This window comes from Ricinus communis, chromosome 7, assembly GCF_019578655.1.
Source record: "Ricinus communis isolate WT05 ecotype wild-type chromosome 7, ASM1957865v1, whole genome shotgun sequence".
Lineage (NCBI taxonomy): Eukaryota > Viridiplantae > Streptophyta > Magnoliopsida > Malpighiales > Euphorbiaceae > Ricinus > Ricinus communis.
Window position 1 is genome coordinate 27,463,541 of NC_063262.1, and position 20,487 is coordinate 27,484,027.

A 20,487-nucleotide genomic window follows, 5' to 3' on the forward strand; every position below is an offset into this window, starting at 1 on the left:
GTGAAAGATCAGGCTGAGCTGCAATCACAGAATTTTAAGGAATTTCTTACCAACCAGGAGCTCTGATACCAATTGTAGAAAAATATGAACCTGATAGAGCAAAATCACAGCTAATAATTTGAGAAAATAAAGATAAAGAAAGACAAAATACACAATAGAACACACAGATATACGTGGAAAACCCCTAAACAAATTAGGGTAAAAACCACGGGCAATGATAGAAGAATTTTACTATAAGAAAAAATAATAGGAGTTAAAAACTCTCTATTTATAAAGGAGAAAACATTAAAATTCTCTCTTTATAATAGAAGAAAAAAAATTGCTTAACTCTCTAATATTTTTCTCTTATTTTGGGATGTTTTAATAACAAGGTGAGGCCTCTATTATATAGGCTTGGAAAGTACCTCCACATTATTAACTTAGCAATGTGGGAGAAAATGCTCCTCAAATATCAACAGTTCAAGTTCATTCAGAAAGTATAACGATTCGAGCTTAATCTTATTTTTAAGCTCGTTAAGTATTTGGATCCAGCTTGAGAAGACAAGCTAGATTTGACATAGCCGTGAACTTTTAGACTTGTTATACATAATTTAAATTATCTATAATAATATAATAGAATATATATATTTTTAAAATTAATTCTTTAATATGATAATAAAGATAAAATTCAATAAATCGCTTATCAATCAAAATTAAAATTTTATATTTAATTATGATATATCTTTTATAAATTCATATTCACATATAAATTTATAATTTTTTTTATGAGCTACTTGAAAAGAATATATAAAGAATAGATAGCATGTAATAATTTTTTTTTATTTTTTTTTTCATTAAAGCAAAATATTCTTATTTAATTTTTAACTTTTTTATTCATTTGAGCTTATTATTCTTTATGGTTTTTTTTCCAGTTAATTAGTTTCATTATTAATAATTTTTTTTATTCTTATTTATATAATAAAAACAAGTAAATATTAAAAAATACTATTATTTTGAATGGTTCAAACTTGACTAAGACTCGGCTCATCTTTTAACTCGTTCGAATTTGTTCGAAATATCTTAAACTCGAGCCAAACTTAATTATTAATATAATTTCATCGAACATAGTTTAAATAATTATGTGTTTAGATCGGCTCGATCGTTTTCATTTTTAGTTAGCAATTAGCATATTAATGTGTTAGGTTAGAGGAAATGAATTTTCTTTTTATAAAATGTCACTACATTTAAAATAAAATAAAATCTCAAACTTGAGATCTTAACACTGATACAAAATGTCCAGCTACCGGATTAAAACCTAGTGGATGATGTAATAGATGAATGTAATAAAAGATAATAAACTATTTATCACACTCCATTGTGAATGCCTTAAAAAGGGTTTAGACCTTGGGACTATAAATTTGCCAATGTCATTGGTTGCTGCAAGGTCAGCTATGAGTTCTCTTGTATTCCTCTTTGTTCCCTCACCACTCTCTGCTGTCTTTTATTCCTTGTCTACATCACTGTTGGGGGATGAAATGAAAATGACATTTTGTACAATGCCTTCAGGACATCTCTCAACCGTTGGATCATTTTTGGAGTGTGATTACCAACTCCCATTAATTTTTGGTGATGTTAACGTGCTTTATAGTGGCCATTTTTTAGCCTACTGCTGCTGCTCCTTTATTAGCATCAGGTCGTGCATCTTGATTAGTTTTTGACCATGACTTGACCTATTTATACAGTTTCTTATTTTACCTTTGTCCTTTGAATTGGATAGTCTTATTTCAGGCTTGCAACAGGTTAAATAGATGCATTGTCTGGTTGGTTAGGTTGGTTTCTTCTACCTCCTTTAGTTAGTTGGGTTGTTCAGCCATGCATTGTTTTGGACTGGCAACAACTTACTGAGCTGGCTTTCAGCTAAGTAACTTGGTCGCTAATCCTTATCCCAAGGCCATGTGTTTTGGCTTGTGAAAATGCTATTACATATGAGCCTCAAAACAAATGGTTTACAACAGACTATTCATATAAATGTATCAAATATAAATATCAAGATATGCTTTATATGCTTATTAAAACTCAAGAGAAAATGACACAAAAAAACTTGGGACTGGTCCATGACAAGGAACCTGTCATGTGCAGGAAAACTCGAAGACAACGAAAATGCTTACATATTTACATGAACTGGTGGACCATGCCCTTAAAAAGTTTGCTTTCTGATTAGCCATAAAAAGGCCCAACTACGAAAATGCTTACCAAAAGCATTATTGTGTTAATAGGCAAATATAATAATAAAGGAAAGCTGTTTTTGCTCTTCAACTTTTTCAAAAGTTCATTTAGAAGAGCATAGGAGAAGCAATTCAAGTGAATACGTGGTTCATTGTTTTGACAGACCATTTCCGATGAAATTAGTTTGTCCTAAAAGCTTAGATAATTACAATAGAATCACCCCAAAAGCAATCCAGATTGACAAAACACAAGAACTGACCATACTTCTAGGCCCTCGCAATTTTTTAGGGTAAAATTTGGGTCTTTGCCAAGAAGAAGTGAAGGGAAGCACCTGGGCTTGTTTTATGTAAATTGGATGGGCGTATGGCATAAAATAAATGTGGGTCTGAGACTTACATTAGAGGCTTTGAGCAATCGAGTTTAAGCTTGAAGATTTTAATTACAGGGTTTAGTGTTCAACCTTCAAAAAGTTACAATTTTGGACAAAAAATGGATAAGAAATTAAATTACTGTTCCACTGTGGGACAGGCCATATTCAGTGGAATTGGTGGGTCTGAGACTGAGCCATTGACAACTTGCTGGAATATCCACCTGTTAGCTGCCTCAGTGAAATGGACACCATCCCAAATTACACTAACCGATGGATCTTTGCAAGAATTGGCTATGATCAACTCCTTTGCATTCACAATCCTCTTGGCACCACATCTAGCATATGTATTATAGTTATACTTTCCACCATGACCACAACATGCTATAAAAGGGTTCTTGAATCCTACAAAAACAAAATAATAACAATAACAATAATTAGAAGGTCCAACATATGCTAGCTTTCATATTCTTTTATATTTTAAAGTGCAATGGTTCGCCTTGTAGATTATTGATCAAGTATGGTCTTGTTGTAATGCTACTTTTATGCACAAGGTTCAATACATAGAAATGGTAACTAAAAGGCTAAGAGCTTGTTCTGTTGATGAGTATTAAAAAAACAGGTTTAGAAATTTTTTAATTTTAATAGGTAAACTTTGTTTTCTTTTATAAAGAGTTTTTTCAAATCTTACCTATTAGTTGTAAAAGCTGTCACTAAAATTAGCTCACAACAGTCTCAAACGAGAACCCCAAGAAAGAAACAGGATAATTACCAAATTTTTTGCCTTGGGTGATTAGAGTATACTTGAGTGAATAGACATCAACATAAGTAATAGCAGCTTGGGAGAGATCTTTCCTGAGCTGTACCACAGCTTCTTTCAATCTTTTGTTGAAATACTGAGAGACCTCATTGAATGGGGTGGCACATCCATATTTATCTATCTGGGCTGCTGTGATTAGGAAGCGGTCCAAAGAGTATGGCAGGCACCCAACGGGGCCTGTATTATGTATCCAAAATGATCTTCCTCCTTGTGCATATACAACCTGCAGAGTCACTAAATCACATGCAACTACAATTTCTATAAATCTTTGTTGACAGTTTATATAATCACATTATAAGACTTATAAGGGATGACTTAGCGATTTCAGATGTATTAAATCCAATTATTAGATGAGTGGTATGTACCTTTAAGTGCTTTATACTTGAACAATAGCAGATTTTTAACACCTGACCCTTTCCTGGAAACTTATAAAGAATGAAAAGAGTAGCACATTTTCGTCTATCTTACCTTAATAGTATTAGAGAAATGAGAGATTATATCAGGGACAAAAGCTTTCACTTGTTCAACAGTCAAATTGAGCTTGTAACCAGCAGTGAGGTCGTTTTGGCCAATATCAAAGGTGTACAAAGCATTTGAGAAATAGTCTGCCCCAGGCAATAATGTCTCAAAGACCCCACCTGTTTAAGATATTTATAATGTGCCCATGTAATGAGATTAATAGTTTGCAACTTCTGAAGGGTATTTCAATTCTGTAAGTAAATGGAATTAATTACCTCGATTACGATAATCCTGTGATCTTCTATGGAAATCCAAGTATTGGACTAGTTGTACGTCTAATGAAAAGGGACTGTACCCACTCTGAGACATCGTGGTGTTTTGAGGTCTGATGGTTGATCCAGCAGTAGCAAAGTTAGCTCCATGGCTGAAATTTGAACCCACCGAGTCTAAGTATGCGCTGAGATATGGTAGTCCCAGGCTTTCAGCTGATAAACAACGCCGATATGGTAATCCCAGTCATGTGATTCTGTATTAGCAGTTACTAAATTAAACAAAAAGAAAGAGACTATATTTACCTATGAAATCGATAATGAGACGGCCATCGGAGAAGCGACCGGCAGGATGGTGGAAGAAAGTGTGTCCATTAGGAGGAGGGGCTTGGCCGAACGCAGCGGAGAGACCACCTGTGTCTGAATTTGAGTCTCCGAAGTTGAATATTGCAGGAAAATGACATGAAGATTTTTGTGATGCTCTACTTTTTGGAAGCGATGATGCTAATGACACTATCAAGTACATGCCGAGTATAACATTTTTCAATAACTGTGGTTCCATCATGTAGAAGAAACAGAGACAGAGAGAGAGAAAGTGAGAATTGAGCAAGCGAAGTGCGTTTTGCTGCTTCTTTTGTTAATCAAAACCGATGGATTTAACATCAATGAATTTTTAAAAATTATTAAACATAAAAAACAAAATTCATTGGCTTTCTAAAACGGTTGGATTTTGGACTTTTCCAACGGCTATGTGGAAAATTAAAATCATATATTTTTTTAAAATCTATAAACTTAGACTATTTTAGCAATTTAAACTAAATTTATAGATTTTATAAAATATTTAATCTAAAACCCCTATATGACTTCAGAGATTTACAATATTGTGCAATATTTTCTGTTACTAATAAGAATGAAATAGTCAAATTAAAATTGATTCAGAGCAAATATTAGGTTATTTTGATGCATAATGCATTGGCTAAATCATAATCTGGTATCAGAGTAGAGGTAAAATTCCATATTAAATTTGAATAACAAACTAACACTAAAATCATAGGAAATAAAAAAATCTGATGAAAAAGCTACATGTAAATCATCAATGCAAAGGATGCCTCTGGCAAGCCATCTTCAATGGAATTGGTGGGTCTGAATAAGAACCGTCTACAATCTGTTCAAAAATCCATTTGTTAGCTGCTTGAGTGTAATGCACCCCATCCCAATTAATCCAAACTGACGGATCATCACATGATTTCCCCACCAACACTTGTTTCCCTCTCACTGTAATCTTTCCTCCACATCCAATCTTCTTGTTGTAATTGTACTTTCCACCATGCCCACAACAAGCCCTCAGTGATTCATTAAACCCTGCAAATTTTTCATCTTATACTTGTCAACTCATTTATATACTACTACTACGAGTAAAATCAGAGTCGTCTCCAGAATTACAAAGTATATCCTCGTTCAGGGATTTAGAATTGGTCATACCGTGCTTTCTTGTTCGACTGTAGAGGCTGTACTTGAGGGAGTAAATATCAACATATGTTATTGCAGCATCAGGAAATTCCTTTCTCAATTGGGCAACAACATTCTTCAGTCCATGATTATAATACTGAGCAACTTTATTGAATGGAATCCCACATCCGGCGCCGTCAATCTCTCCAGATGGAAGTGGAATGCGATCCAACACGTAAGCTAGACATCCGAAAGGTCCTGTATTGTGGATCCAAAAGTTTCTTCCTCCTTCATAATATATGTACTGTTGCAAAACCCACAAAATCAAATGATAATTTGTAAAATACTAATCAATAATTATAGAGCCATTTGGAGAATGGCTCGACAATTGATTGATATTTTCACTTGCGATGTTTGAAGAAGTCTCAGGTTCAAGAAATTCCATTCACCATTCCTTAGATAAAATTAATAATTGCAAGTTTATGTGCATAATTATACTCTACTAAATGATTGATTTAAAAGTAATCACAAACCGAGACAAGGGTCTTGAACTGGCTGAGCACTTCAGGAACATAAGCCATAACTTCACTAGTGGACATATTTAAGAAATAACCGGCAGTAAGATCATTCTGTCCGATATCAAATGTGTACAAAGCACGAGAGAAATCTTCAGCCTTTGGCAATAATTTTTTATAAATTCCACCTGCGCAAATTGTATATACCGAGATTAATATTTTTTAAAAATACCTGATCACTGAAAACTACTAGTTTAATGACTTGAAATTTAAATTTTACCCCTGTTACGAACGACTTGGGATCTAGTGTGAAAATCATGGAATTCATTATATTGAACATCCAAGGAAATGGGACTATAACCACTCTGTCTAAGAGTAGTGTTCTGAGGCCTGACGGTTGATCCTGCTGTTGCAAAATTGGCACCATGTCTGAAGTTGCTGCCTATTGAGTCAAGGTATGCACTTAGATAAGGCAATCTAAGGCTCTCAGCTGTGATTTGGAAAACAAAAACAAACTTATTATCAAGCAATCAAATCTTAATCCTCTTTTCTTTTCTTTCCAAAAAAATTATACATATAAAAGAAGGGAACAGGAATATTTCCAGGGCCACATCTCCAGTGTCCTATAATGCACATAAGGTCAAGAAATCAAATATGTAAAGCATGCGCAGTGGACCCAAGTTGCAAATTGGCTAGGGATATTCATGATCTGTAATTTTCTTTTTATATAAAAGAATTCCTGTTTATTTTTTAAAAAGTGTCGGTGGATTTATGTTTTCTTTAAAGATGGAAACCAGCACCGAACCTAAGCAAAAAGACAATGATGCTAACTAAGCTTTAAGTTCACATGATTTTATGAACGTTAGGTTCAGTGATCAGGGCCACTGTACTCTGCATAAATTCTTATAGCATGGGACATGTCATTTCATTTCAGCATCTTTTTGGACAGGCATATGTGTTTTCAGAAAGATTAATTATATGTATTCCAAGCATTTCATATTTTGCTTATCAAGGATTAATCATTTTATTAATGTCTTTGAAAATTATAATGAAACTAATAAATATACTATCAATTTTACTAGGATTATGAAATCAAAACTTTCCCGAGAAAAAGAAACAAAAGAAAAGACTTAACAAAGTTCTCACTAAAGTTGATAGCAAATTCATACGAGTGTAATTTCATTTGATTTTTATACTAAGAAATAACAAAAGCACAGAATATACAAGTATATGTACCAATGAAGTCAATAATAAGGCGGCCATCGCAGTAGCGGCCGGCAGGGTGGTGGAAGTAGGACTCTCCATGTGGAGGAGGAGCTTGACCAAAAGCAGCAGACAAGCCACCAGTATCAGAGTTCGAGTCACCAAAGTTAAAGATTGCTGGGAAATGACAAGAAGAAGTTGCAACCACAGAGGAAGGACTGCAACTCATCATTAAGAGTGCAAACAAAGTGAGTAGAGAGAATGGAGACTGTGACCCCATTACTGAACCTAAGAGAGACAATGAAAACATGAGTTTATTCTTAACTCCTCGTATATATAAATTTATGAGATATAATTTATTTTTGATATGTAACCCGTGTTTTGACATATGGTTTTTATTTTGACCTCATTACCAAATGGAAGAGAGACAATGAAAATATAAGTTTATTTTTAACTATTTATGAGATCTAAATTGTTTTTGATATATAATTCTAATTTTGATATATATGATTTTTATTTTAACATATATATTTATTTTTAACATATGAAATTTAATCTTATGTATAATTTTATGATTTTTTTTATTAATTTATTGATTAATATATTACGTTCATAGTTAAACACTGATTTTAGTTTTAGGAAATAACATATTAATAATAAATATTTTCTAATTAAATAATAATTAGTTTAAAAAATAATATATTAATTATATTTTAATATTATATTAATTAAAAAATTAATTTTTAATTAGATAATAATTCTAGAAATGATATTTTAAATACTATGTTTATTAATAAATTAATTTTTTAACTATATATATATAATTTTTAATTTTAAAAAATAATAATATTAATAGTATTAATTTATATGATTCTAAAATTAATAAATAAATTAGTCATTTATCCACAGCTTTTATTATTATTTTAATTATAAAAATTAAATTATTAAATATAATCTAATAAATTTTTAATACTTAACAACATAGGATAGACGATGTTAGTACTTAAAGAGAACCAAACGAAGTCCCCAAGATTTATACAAAAAAATTTAGGATCTTTTCATGTTCACATAAAAAGGAAATGAAACAATTAAAATATATATATATATATTTTTATATCTAAGAATTTACATAAAAAGATACATATTCTCGAGTTATTGTAGTCCAAGCCCTTTTCTTTTAACCTTTTGGAAAATGGACCTTCGTGAAGTTTCTTTATTTGAATAAATGTTGTTTCAACTTTTGCACTTTAGTCTTTGTTGTTGTTATTATTTCGAGGAATGTTTACTTATCAATAGCTATTCTTCCTCACAAGTTTTATCCACTCATTCGTCGGATAAGAGGGCTATCAATTTGTTTTGTCCTTTTTTTCAACAACTTAGGGCATTTTTGGTTGGATTGATTATATACTTTATAATAGTAGTTGATACATGATAGATAATTGTCATAATTCAGTTTATGGGCTTGTGATCGAGGCTAGAGAATGGGTAGACTTAAAGCTACCGAAACCTATAGCAAGTCTAACTATTCAATAACTCAGACAATATACATATATATGTACACATCTCAGTCAAATTAACAATTCATTCACATAAACATAACATAATTAAATTATTCATCGGTATGCTCACTTAATAATTTTCTAGAATTCACAGATTAAAATAAAATATAAAGTTTTAGGTCCATTATGGCAGAGAGTCTAAAATTTCAAATAATTCGAAATGCGAAAGAAGATAATTAATTACAATAGGTCCATAAAGGAAGAAAGTCGGGTTGGAGCCAAGAGAAAGTGAGCGGAGAATCTAGCTGTCATTTGAAAAATTAAAATTGAGACTGTCAGTCTCGAAAGTGAGTTAAAATCATATATCTTGAATTAAAGCAGCCATAAATATAAAATAATTATTTAATAGTATATAATATTATAAAACTATAAATGCATGTCAGATCGTAATTTAAAAATTGTAATTTTTAGCACATGCGAGATGAGTACTTCAGCGAAACCCTAAACCCTCAATTCTAGCAGTCTTTCGACTCTTTTATTCCAATAAGACTGGCGTCCAGAGAGCGAAGCTCATCAAGGTCTTTATATCTAGCCTAGTCACTTAATCTCTAATATAACCAGCACCCAGAGAGCAACACTCGACCAAAAACCTTCCTCCAGCAAATCAAAATCCTATAAGCCCAGAGAATCGTGCTCAACCAGGACACATCACTGAATATTCCTCTAATATCTGACTTAGACTTCCACTAGTGGACACACGGTCCTGATGCAACTCATTAGGTAGCACATTCAACTATTATCTCATCCCGAGCCACAATGTACATTAGCCTCGATAAAAATATGTAACATGGTATTAAAATTAATTTGCAAAAGATGTAACGACATAATTTAATAGTGCAATAATAATAATAATAATAGTTTAACAACAACAACAATAATAATAATAATAATAGTAATAATGGCATGAATAATAATAATAGTATATATAGTAAAGAAAATAAATTTGACATTATGTATACTATTAACAATAATCATACTAATTACTCATTTACTAATTACATTTAGACTCAAGTTTGGCATATGCAATAGAATATATTACTTTAACTCACAATTCTGTCGAGTTCCGTTGTTTATTCCTACGCCTCGGATGGAGCTTGTTAGACTGACGAATTATTTATTCACAAAAATAATTAAATTAATAAAACATTTTATAAATTTTTCTAGATTTAAACTCCTAGATTAGAGTGCTTAAAGAAATTCAAGCTAATACTCACTCAAAAATTCAACTAAAAATCCGACAAAATCTCACGTTTACCCCCCATAAAATATATCCAAAATCTGCTAAAACTTTAAATTCTTCTGAAAAGTAACCGCAAATTAGATTGAAGTGAAAGAAAAAAGTGTTTTTTGTATGTACGTAAACCGCTCTAACAAAAGGACTCCATGGCCCAATGGATAAGGCGCTGGTCTACGGAACCAGAGATTCTGGGTTCGATCCCCAGTGGAGTCGTTTCTTGATGCGTATTATTTTTTTCTGTTTTATTTTTCTTTTAGTAAAGCCATACAAGTAAACATCAGAGAGTGCTGTGAGAATGGGATCTCCACTTAAGGAATCGCCGGAAATGATAAATGTTGAAATGGTATCACCTACGAATTAAGACTAAGAGTTCCAGTAATTCCATATACAAATAATATGAGCAGAAATTTCTGAATATTCCAAGCAATAGCACACAAAGATCTATTAAATTTCTCTGCCGTCACTAAACCTTTGTTGCTTGTGGTTCCCATTTAGTTTCTGCAGTTGCTATAGTAATCATTTAATGAAAAGAATTCAATACTTCACAAGATGGATCCTAGAAGTTGTTCAATCTCTGCCAAAGAGAATTGATGTTGAATCAAGTGTGGTTACCACATGTTTCATTTATAAACAAAGGAGGGTCTGACAGGAAACCATCAAGAATCCTGTTGGCTACAATCTGATTTGCAGCCTGAGAATAATGTATGCCATCCCAACTAATGTAGAGTTCAGGATTGCTGCATGGATCTCCAGAGATTTCTGTCCCATTCACTGTTGCCTTTCCCCCACATTGAACACGGTAATCTCCATAATGCCCACAGCAATATCCAAAAGGATCAGCAAATCCTGCAGAACCAAGACAAAGAACTAAAATTATATTAACATAGTTACTAGTTCAGTTGTCGCTTGATCATTCTAGTTTTTCAAAGTATTTACTATAAGATGACAAGACCAATACAAAAGTAAGGCTTACCCTGATTCTTTGATTCAGAAATTAATGAATATTTAGCTGTATAGATATCAGTATATGTAAGCGCAGCATCTGGAAGTTGTTTCCTAAGCCGGGACACCCTATCTTTCAGCTGCCTGTTAAAGTCTTGGGAGATATTATTGTGGGAGTTTACACAACCAATTTGGTCCATATTCCCAGGCTCTGGAGGATACTTTATAACAGCATAAGGTAAGCAGCCAATGGGTCCAGTATTGTGTATCCAAAATGTTCTTGCTCCTAGTTGATACAATTTCTGAAACAGTAAATCACAGCACCAATTTTGCTTTATCTATGAAAAAGAATTACGAATGATTGTAAAACAAGAACAAAAGAAGAGTCTCCCATGTAGCAATACTATCTCATTGTCCATTAATTATAGTAAAGGACCTAATAGTTTTTAGGCTTAGAGATCAAAATTACATTTGGATATCTTAGATGGGTGGATAACTGATGCGCATACCAAAACACATTTAATGGAAAGAAACATAGGCATGCTCTATTTACCTCAACCGCCTGAGCAAAGTGATTAATGATACCAGGTATAGATTCCAGAACTTGCTTCTCTGTCATTGACCCAAATCCAGAATGAAGATCATTTTGTCCTATATCCAATGTGTATAGTGCCTTAGAGAAATCCTCAGGTCTTGGAAGACTATTCACAACATAAGAGCTTCTACCTGAAAAATCTCAAGAACCCAAGAAACTGAAAACAACAAACCCAAAAACGAGACTAGAAATTCAAGAAAAAGAAATGTAACCTTCTTTCCTGCAACAATTTAACTTTACCTTGATTGTATAGCTCAAGAGTTCGTTCCTTAAATTGTTCAAACTGCAAAAGCTGTATGTCAAGAGAAATAGGACTAAAACCTCCCTCAAATATTCTACTATCCACTGGCTGTATAGTAGATCCTCCAGTGGCAAAATTTGCTCCATGGCGAAAGTTAGTCCCAATAGAATCTAAGTAAGCATTCAAGTAAGGCAATCCCAATCTCTCAGCTGCAAAAGAAAATCAAACAAAAATCAAGAAAACCATAAAAGAAAGATCCAAACTTTCCCTCTTTTAAGTCAAAACTGACCAATGAAGTCAATAATGTCACGTCCATCACAGTACCGCCCAGATGGCTTCTTGAAGAGAGAGTAACCATTTGGATAGGGAAGCCGATGAAATGCAGCGGATTTTCCGCCCGTGTCAGAATTAGAATCACCAAAGTTGAATATGGCAGGGAAATTACAACCGCCGAAGTGTCCAAGAATCTTTTTACCTCCCTTAGCAGGAAAAAATGAGAATACAAGTGCTAAAGAAAGTAGAATCGCCACTGCTTGCAGGGTGAGTTTCCATTTCCTGCTGATGCGTCTTGACCAGTTCATGATGCTATGTCGTTTCTGATTCTTTTCCTTATCGGACTTGTATGAAACAAGGAAATTAGATAAATAAATAAGACCTCATAAAACGACAGTCTAACAATCAGATTTTCAAAAGGTTGGCTTGTTCTTGTTTTTAAAGTTAGATTTGTTCCTTCTAAGATCCGGAATCCATCTTCGATCTAGCATAATATTTTGACCCATTTGGATGAATTAATTGATCATTAAGTTAATTCCTTTTTCTAATTCCTGGATTTTAAATCAATTAGAGAAACGAAATATCTATTTAATCATAAAAAGAAAAAGCATTTAGATATGGGTTTGACTATTCTAACGTAATTACTTGCTACTTTTTCAATCTCACCGTTAAAGTTTTAAATGACAAAGGGATGGAAAAAAATAAGTGAAAGTTTACATTTCGCCATTTCTACTATTTATAGTTTTAGTTAAACGAGGGCTCATGCAACATCAAAAATTTAATTTGCAATTCTTTTTTACCAATTAAAGTTCACTGGGGATATCAGTCAAACTCAGAAGAACATCCTTAAGATGTAGCCTTGACAATGCCGGAATTTACAGTTCATTTGACCTAAAAATTTGCTGAGACAAATTTACTCTTCAATTAAATCTAACATTAACACTATGCATTGCAACATTAACAATATGCATGGCAATGTAGGAGGGAGAGTAGGGGAAAGTATTTTAAAGAGAAGAATGTATATTTATCTTCTTGTATTTGGCTACATAACAAATAATCATTAAAGAAAAGAGAATTATTTGTAATATTTTTTTATTAAACTTATAGGAATAAAAATAACAAATGAGTCTTTTTTATGAGTTAGAATATTTTATAGTTCAAATTGAGATTAATTAATTTTAATTTCTATAAAAAAAGATTTAAAAAATCATTTTCCTGCTATTCTCTTTCCCAAAAAATAATATTAATAACCAAACATTATTAGAATTAATTCTCATCTTTCTTTCTCTTTAGATTACTTTCCTAAACTATCAAATAAAGTTCAATTAAATCTATAAACTTTTAAAATAAATCAAATACATTTCCAAAATCTGAAAAATAAAACATTTACATTCTTAAAACTATATATATATATATATATATATATATATATATATATAACGTAAGATTTTAAACGCTAAAAAGATTACCTTAATTTTTTCAACTCATATTTTTAAAATTACCTCACCTTTTTAAACTCATGTTTAACGGTTATTTTTCTTTCATTTTAATAAAGAAATTAACACTATTATCATTAACTTTTTTTTTTAAAAAAAAAAAAAAGGCAATAGAGTGAGCAAAACTAATATTGTTCTATTTCTACTTTTAACAGTTTAAAAGTTTCAGCGTCTTTTGATGTAAAAATAGGCCTTTTCGTTGAATATAAAAAGTCAAGTAGCCAACCACATCATGAATTAGGAACTAAATTGGGTCTGATATATGAATTCTCTTCACCTCCCCAACCCAAGTTAAACTTTCAAATACATTTTGGGCCACATCTCGTCTACCATGCCATCCTAGGCCTAGCTTCATTTCTCATTGCAGCTCGCTCACCTGATTTTCTTTTCGTCGGACAGACAATATTCCGTTACATTGCATAAGATTAATGATAGGGAGGGGGGAGTTACATTAAATCACAATACAAATACTACTCTAACTACACCAAAGACCTAAACATACAAAACCAAGATCGCCCAAAACAGCTTCCTGGTCGCAACTTAAAACTGTATCACTTGCGGCAAAAATAAATGACAAGAATTAAACTTGACCGTGTTCATTACAATTTGAGTCCTACAAAAATAATACAGGCTCGTTTCAAAACAAACCAAAGAGGGGTAAAAAAAAAATGCAACATATGATGCAAGTGTCCCCAGTGCTAGTACTCAAAATAATCCTTGCTCCATTTCCAGAGCAAAAACAGGAGAACAATGAGGGGAAAAAAAAAGTGAGGCAAAATATTATTTGGTTCCGGTTGTCAAAAGCTGAAGAGAAACTCTGACGAATCTACAACATCAGTTGCTCACCATCTATCCCTTGTCCTTGACCTACCAAACATCAAACGCTAACTTATGAATATTAGGAGTCCATTTTCTGGTAAAGCAGCAACAAACATAAATATGCAAATTACTGAGAACATATCCAACGACTATAATCATTCTGACACCAGAATTGTACATGCCAAGTAAACAAACAATATTAGCAAGCCTAACTGCTAGCATGTAGAGGTAATAATTATCTTCTAACCCAATTCAGACAAACTAGCAAACAGATTGTTCATCCAATAGGTACCTTTTAAGACTTCAATTACAACGACAAAAGCGTCAGCATTCTCATAAGTGATGACTACAAGGCAGGGCAGTCGACCCTTCAAAATTGATAGAAATACTGTAACCTATTATTGTTGGATCCTCAACTGCAAGACTGGACTTTTACATTGAGTGGTTCTTTAGCAAGAGGGTGGATGGGAAAAAAAGAGGGGGCTCAATGAAATTTCTCATGGTTATTTTAGTTATTCGTTCAAAGCTTATGCTTGAGGTGCTTGTTACATGAACTCTTTCATACAAACAAAATATTATAAGTTTCCCAACTCATCTTAAGCAAAACAAACCTTGAAAAGATCCAGTTTTTGCTCTGAACACTTGAAGTTCTGGGACCATGAGATAAATCCACCCACTCTCTCTCACAAATGATAATTAAATAGGCCTACCTCCTAACCTATGTACAAATCATAGGGTCACAAATGATAATTAAATAGGCCTACCTCCTAACCTATGTACAAATCATAGGGTCTCTTAAGGTGCAAAGATGACATAGTGGAACATGTTACCATTCATTGCTAAAATGTAGAAGAGCAAAAATAGAAGAGAAACCAACTACTATTTACTTTACCTGTCAAAGTCTCTGCTACCCATAAAGCCTCTTTCTCTGCCACCTTGAAATGCTCTTCTCTCATCACCAGGCCTTGTCCAAGCATCTTGAGTGCCACGTGATCGAGGCCTATCCATGTACTCCATACTTCTAGACTCGTCAAATGACCCAGATTGAGAAGGTGGTCTCTCTGATAAATTAGCAGCCCTGCCTGCCCCGGAACCTGGCCTTTCAATAGCTTTCTGCCCAAATCGAACTTTATCATCAAAATCACGGATTATCTGTTCTAATTCCTTTTCTTTCTGAGATATTATTTCTTGTAAGCTGGGTTGGTCTCCACCATGACTTTGCAGAGATTCCTCTTTTGGTGCTGCTTCCTGCTTTAAATGCTCTATTTCTTCTTTCAATAATTTCTCCTCTTCTGTTTCAGGTCTGAAACAATTTGAAAACTTAGAAATCAGAAAAACAAGGAGTACATGAGCCTTACACATGAGAATGAGAATACAAGTAGGATGAGTCAACAAATTTATCCAAAGAAATGGAAATAAACTAGCCTGACAAACATCTGCAACCAGCAGATAAACCAAGTTGCAACTTGCAAGAAACCAGAAAAAAGATGTCTGAATAACAGTTATGGACTCCAGTAACGCTTTTAGAGGAAAAATAAGGGGGAAAAAGCAGGTGCATAAACAACAGTACTTAGCCAGCCTCAGTAGAATGGTTGGTATAGGAAGTTGCCAGTGAACATCAAGCAGGTTGTATCTGCTTCTTGCAATGAAAAACAGATTGCATAGCAGCCCAGATTGGGGCTTACAAGTAGGCAAAAGAAAAGATCTGCAGCATAGCAATGCCTATAATTTTCTCAAATGACTGATACTAAATACAATGTAACCAAATATGAACCAGCAAACTGTAACTACATTAAACAAGCACACAAGATAACCTTGCAATTAAATGAGATTACCATTCTTTTAAAAATTAATAAACTTGTATGACAGCAAATTTGGATCTAAGTACATATGCTAATGATAATGATAATGATAAAATGCTTTGGATGCTCATGAAAATATTATGAGAAGGGAAAAAAAAATAGAACTCAGTCATGCAATCATAATCCACCAGTACAGAAAACTAGCAAATCCATATCATATAACAAACTAGTAAAAGAAAAGCATGTTTTGAGATTAAACTCAGCAAGCACATTCGTTATATCATAAATAACTATTATGTTACTAAGCATATGCTTTCCCATATTGTATAACTATGATATTATACATATATAGGCAGTTGGGTTAAAGGGAAGGAAAAAAAGAGAAGGCGACATAATTGGTGAGGTGCAAAAAGAAAAATACTGAGCTACATTTGCCACTTAAGTTGTTAATGTCACATTATTTAAGGCCATTTATGCTCAAATGTGCTAGATAAACTCCATCAAATGAGATACATAACAACTTTGATTTTGACCCAATCTATGCTAATCTTGGCCATTTATGCTCAAACAGTATAAAGCCTGTCTAAAAGAGTAGAGCAGTATCGTTTATATGAAATCTTTGTGTGTTTAGAGAAATAGAATTATATCGAGCAACTTAGTCATTGCAGCAGAACTCAAAGAACTTGAGAAAGATTTAGGAGCATCAAACAAAATAGACTTTATGATAATCTAATAAGCTAATAACCATGACTTAACAGTTCAGCATGGTGACATAAAACAATTAAAAAGAAACAAAATGCTGAGGCATAAACATAGAAAGAATTAGCTAGAACACTTACAAGAAGTGCATTAAGAATTTAGACAAGAGTTATAAAATCATAGGTTCAAAGTGCATGTTCTATTTGTTACTATGCCGAAATACTATCTTCAGTGCCTACTTTAATAGGAAAACAATGAACAATTTATCTAGATGAGTTTTACAAGACAGGTCCACAATATATCTAAGATTTACCAATTGAAGAGATGCACTGAATGAAGAAATATATTGTTGAGTAATCAACATACTATTATGCTAAACAAGGTTCGCATTCAATATGCTCTTGATCACTAAAATTCATTATTGAAGGTAGAAATAACCAACGAGTATAATTACAGCTGGACAGACTAAAGCATTTGTCTGCTGCCTCATAATTAATAATCCTAAATAGCTAGAAGGGATCTCAAAGTACTGCTACACTCTAAATTTATGGCTAATGTGTGCCATAACCCTGTATTCAAAAGTCAATCAAACGACCCACTTTGATAGGAAACATCTAACCATACCCAAACTGTTCATTTGTGTAAACCACAGCAACTAACGATACAAAATTGTTGTTTAGAGTTTTCCACAAGCTACACAATCAATAAACCATAATGCTGAATGAAAACATTCATGTTACAGACCTGTCAACCCTGCGATGTTCCAATTCAAGATCAATCTTGCGCCAATCCTGACCTCGTTCCTGCAGCAAAACTTCCCTAGGCTTAGCGTCGCCAAAAGGATTCACTTTTGGTCTCGGTTTCTCTAGTCCCTGCTGCAACCCTAATCCCTCGGACCTAGCCTCCGAATGTGCACTCGAAGGCCTACTGGAATGTGCACTAGTAGGCCTACTAGTCTTCTTCGCTTCAATTTCCATCTCAAGCTTTTTCCAGTCCAGTCCTTTCTCAGCTAATACTTCCTCTCGGGGTCTGGCTGCACCAAATGGATTAGACCTGTTTGTTTTAACAACCTCATTACCACCACCTGTATCCCCCTTAGGTGGATCCAATACCAATCTAGGCCTCTCTGGCTCACGAATTCCTCCTGCTCCCCCCCCTCCTCCTCCTCCTCCTCCTCCTCCTCCTCCTCGTGTCCGCCTATCAACCTCCGGTGCACTGGAATCACGAAAACCTGATCCAAAATTAGAAGATCTAGCACTAGTACTAGTAGTTAAAAATGGTTTTCTACCACTTGCCCAATTATCAACCTCATCAGCCCTAGAGCCACCTCCTAAACCACCACCACCACCACCACTATAACGACTACTTTGATTTTGACGTGCACTAGAATCATATGACGGCGTAATTGATGTTTTCTTAGCGATTGACCAATTATCAACCTCATCAGCTTCAGAAACCCTAACTGATGGAGCTCTTCGCTCTTCATCAAATCGACCATACTGTCTTCTATTATCATTATTATTATTATTACCTCCCCAACCTCCTTCGCTATCATCGCGTTCCCGCATCCGACCGGAACCCGATCGCCCATAATTTGAAAAACCGCCTCCCAGTCTTCCGTACTGCATTTCTTCGGCGGAGCGTTCTTTCGGACCCGTTGGAAGCCGGAGCATCTCATCGCGTGTTAATCCTTTTGATTCGCCGCCGGCGTAACCGGCGGATGAGGTGTAAAATTCGGTGAGCGTCATTTTCTTTTTTTTAGGTTTTGAGGTGACGGATTCTCTTAAGCTAGGGAAATTTCCGGATGCGCCGGAAGAAGCTGATGCTGCTGCGGCAGCTGCAGCTTCCTGTTCTTCCCGCTCGACATCGGCGGCCCAATCGCCGATGGAGCCCCAAGGTTTCGACATTGTTTAAAAATTAAAAGAAATAAAGCAATTAAAATTAGAGATCTGATAAAGGAAAGTTAAGAAATGAAGAGATCTTTTTATGGAAATGAAGAGAAGATGGATCGGATATAATGAGCTGGGGCTCCGTTAATGGAGCCGGAGCTCCAAGAACATGCGAAGAAGAAGGGAAAAAGCTTTTACAGTTGTTATGTTTGTAGTTAAGGCTCGGTTTGGTGTTTTCTTTTTGTCCTTTTTCTTAATCGAAAAAATATATAATACACATGTATTTGAATTGTGTTTTTTCTTAAAAGATAGAGGATGGAGATGAGTTAGAGTGACGTGCGGGTGATGAGAGTGGTGATCGTGGTTCGATCAGAAGGTGGTAGTGGGGGTGACGTAGTGGTGATGGATAACAGAAGCCTGTTGAATGCGGTGTAAAAATGTGATGGGTGCTTAGTTCTATTAAGGATAAAGGGTGATTTTAACCCCTTAATTTGCATCACTACACGGAATAATCAGAATTGAAACTTTTTCGGCAAATAAGCCTACAACTTGTCCATTTTAAATCATTTAAATCCGATTTTGAGTTAAAGTATTAAAATAATACTTTTTGCTTTTTTTATTTATAATAGTTATATTAAAATAATTAATGAATTATAAAAAATAACAATAATAAATTTTCAAACTCGATAGCTAGAGTTAACCATATGAATAATGAAAAAAGCCCATGAAAGAGTCAAATTTGGATTTGAAAAAAAAAATATTCCTTTATTAGCTGCATTTGTGTGATTTTTTTGTTAAGAAAAATGATTTTTTTTTTTGGTCTAAAACTGAAGGAAGAAGTGTTATTCGTTCCTGTTTTTTATTTCCAAAAGGAAATACGTGTTTGTAGAAGAGAGAGTAAGGAGTTATAAACTATTAGGTCCATTCTCCTCTTCTTAAGTGTGCAATACATGCACCTACTTTAGCTCAAAATAGGGTTTAAATGACTAAAAGAAAAGACAAGTTATAGACTTATTTGCTATAAAAGTTGCAATTAGGCTTATTTGGCCCAGTGATGCAAATTGAGGGGCCAGAATGACCCAATTATCCGTTCTATTAATTGTGATTCATGAAAGTCATTGTCACTGACGGTCAGGATGCTTTTTGGGAATCTTGCACTTTTTGGCTGATAAAGTAGTTTCAGCAACTACTGAGTGCTGTATTATCACACATCTGCGATTTTAAATAATAAATTAAATTTCAATAATTTATTTATTTTTTTTATTGATAAAAAACAATAAACATGAATAAAAAAAAAATATGTAATTATATAACTCTTAAAATAAATAAATAAAAGTGAAACCTAAAATTTTTGATTAAAAGAATATGGCTTTTCAAAACCTTTAAAAAATAAAGTTAAATTAGAGATATCCTTAAAATTCTATATTTTAAATATATGCTCTAAAATAAAATTTAATAATTTATTCAAGATGCTATAATAGATATAAAATATAAGGCAAAAGCAGAAAAGAAAATCTAATAGTTTCGCATGATAAAGTCAATAAATAAGTTATATATATTTTAAAACGTTATATTTAAATAAAAATAAGTGATTTATATGAATTTTACTGTTATTTCGTATAATACTATTTATTTAATAATAAAATAT

General features: G+C 33.4%; 3 protein-coding genes and 1 non-coding gene across 5 annotated transcripts; 1 reads left to right on the forward strand and 3 right to left on the reverse strand.

The window, feature by feature from the left end:
* Positions 1 to 2,569: 2,569 nt before the first annotated feature.
* Positions 2,570 to 7,642, reverse strand: LOC8283463. Its single transcript, XM_002529997.4, has 10 exons — positions 7,321 to 7,642; positions 6,365 to 6,574; positions 6,103 to 6,272; positions 5,603 to 5,873; positions 5,217 to 5,482; positions 4,427 to 4,757; positions 4,127 to 4,336; positions 3,861 to 4,030; positions 3,345 to 3,615; positions 2,570 to 2,977 (listed from the first exon to the last, which is right to left on the reverse strand). Exons 1-10 carry the CDS (start codon positions 7,595 to 7,597, stop codon positions 2,712 to 2,714), a joined length of 2,442 nt encoding a protein of 813 aa, XP_002530043.3. The 5' UTR covers positions 7,598 to 7,642; the 3' UTR covers positions 2,570 to 2,711.
* Positions 7,643 to 10,223: 2,581 nt separating this feature from the next.
* TRNAR-ACG lies at positions 10,224 to 10,296 on the forward strand. The gene has a single exon. It is a non-coding gene; the product is annotated as a tRNA-Arg (tRNA).
* Positions 10,297 to 10,453: 157 nt separating this feature from the next.
* Positions 10,454 to 12,768, reverse strand: LOC8267981 (GDSL esterase/lipase At5g14450). The gene is made up of 5 exons (XM_002529998.4): positions 12,151 to 12,768; positions 11,861 to 12,070; positions 11,579 to 11,751; positions 11,057 to 11,327; positions 10,454 to 10,929 (listed from the first exon to the last, which is right to left on the reverse strand). The coding sequence occupies exons 1-5, from the start codon at positions 12,440 to 12,442 to the stop codon at positions 10,682 to 10,684; spliced, it is 1,194 nt and encodes a 397-aa protein (XP_002530044.1). The 5' UTR covers positions 12,443 to 12,768; the 3' UTR covers positions 10,454 to 10,681.
* Positions 12,769 to 14,185: 1,417 nt separating this feature from the next.
* Positions 14,186 to 19,095, reverse strand: LOC8283465 (eukaryotic translation initiation factor 4B2-like). 2 transcript variants are annotated; one of them, XM_015725915.3, is made up of 3 exons: positions 17,695 to 19,093; positions 15,342 to 15,752; positions 14,186 to 14,497 (listed from the first exon to the last, which is right to left on the reverse strand). In XM_015725915.3, exons 1-3 carry the CDS (start codon positions 18,855 to 18,857, stop codon positions 14,473 to 14,475), a joined length of 1,599 nt encoding a protein of 532 aa, XP_015581401.2. In that variant the 5' UTR covers positions 18,858 to 19,093; the 3' UTR covers positions 14,186 to 14,472. The 2 variants fall into 2 exon arrangements, with proteins under 2 accessions (XP_015581401.2, XP_048232512.1); XM_048376555.1 differs by lacking the exon at positions 14,186 to 14,497 and having other exon boundaries at positions 15,338 to 15,752; positions 17,695 to 19,095.
* Positions 19,096 to 20,487: the final 1,392 nt, after the last annotated feature.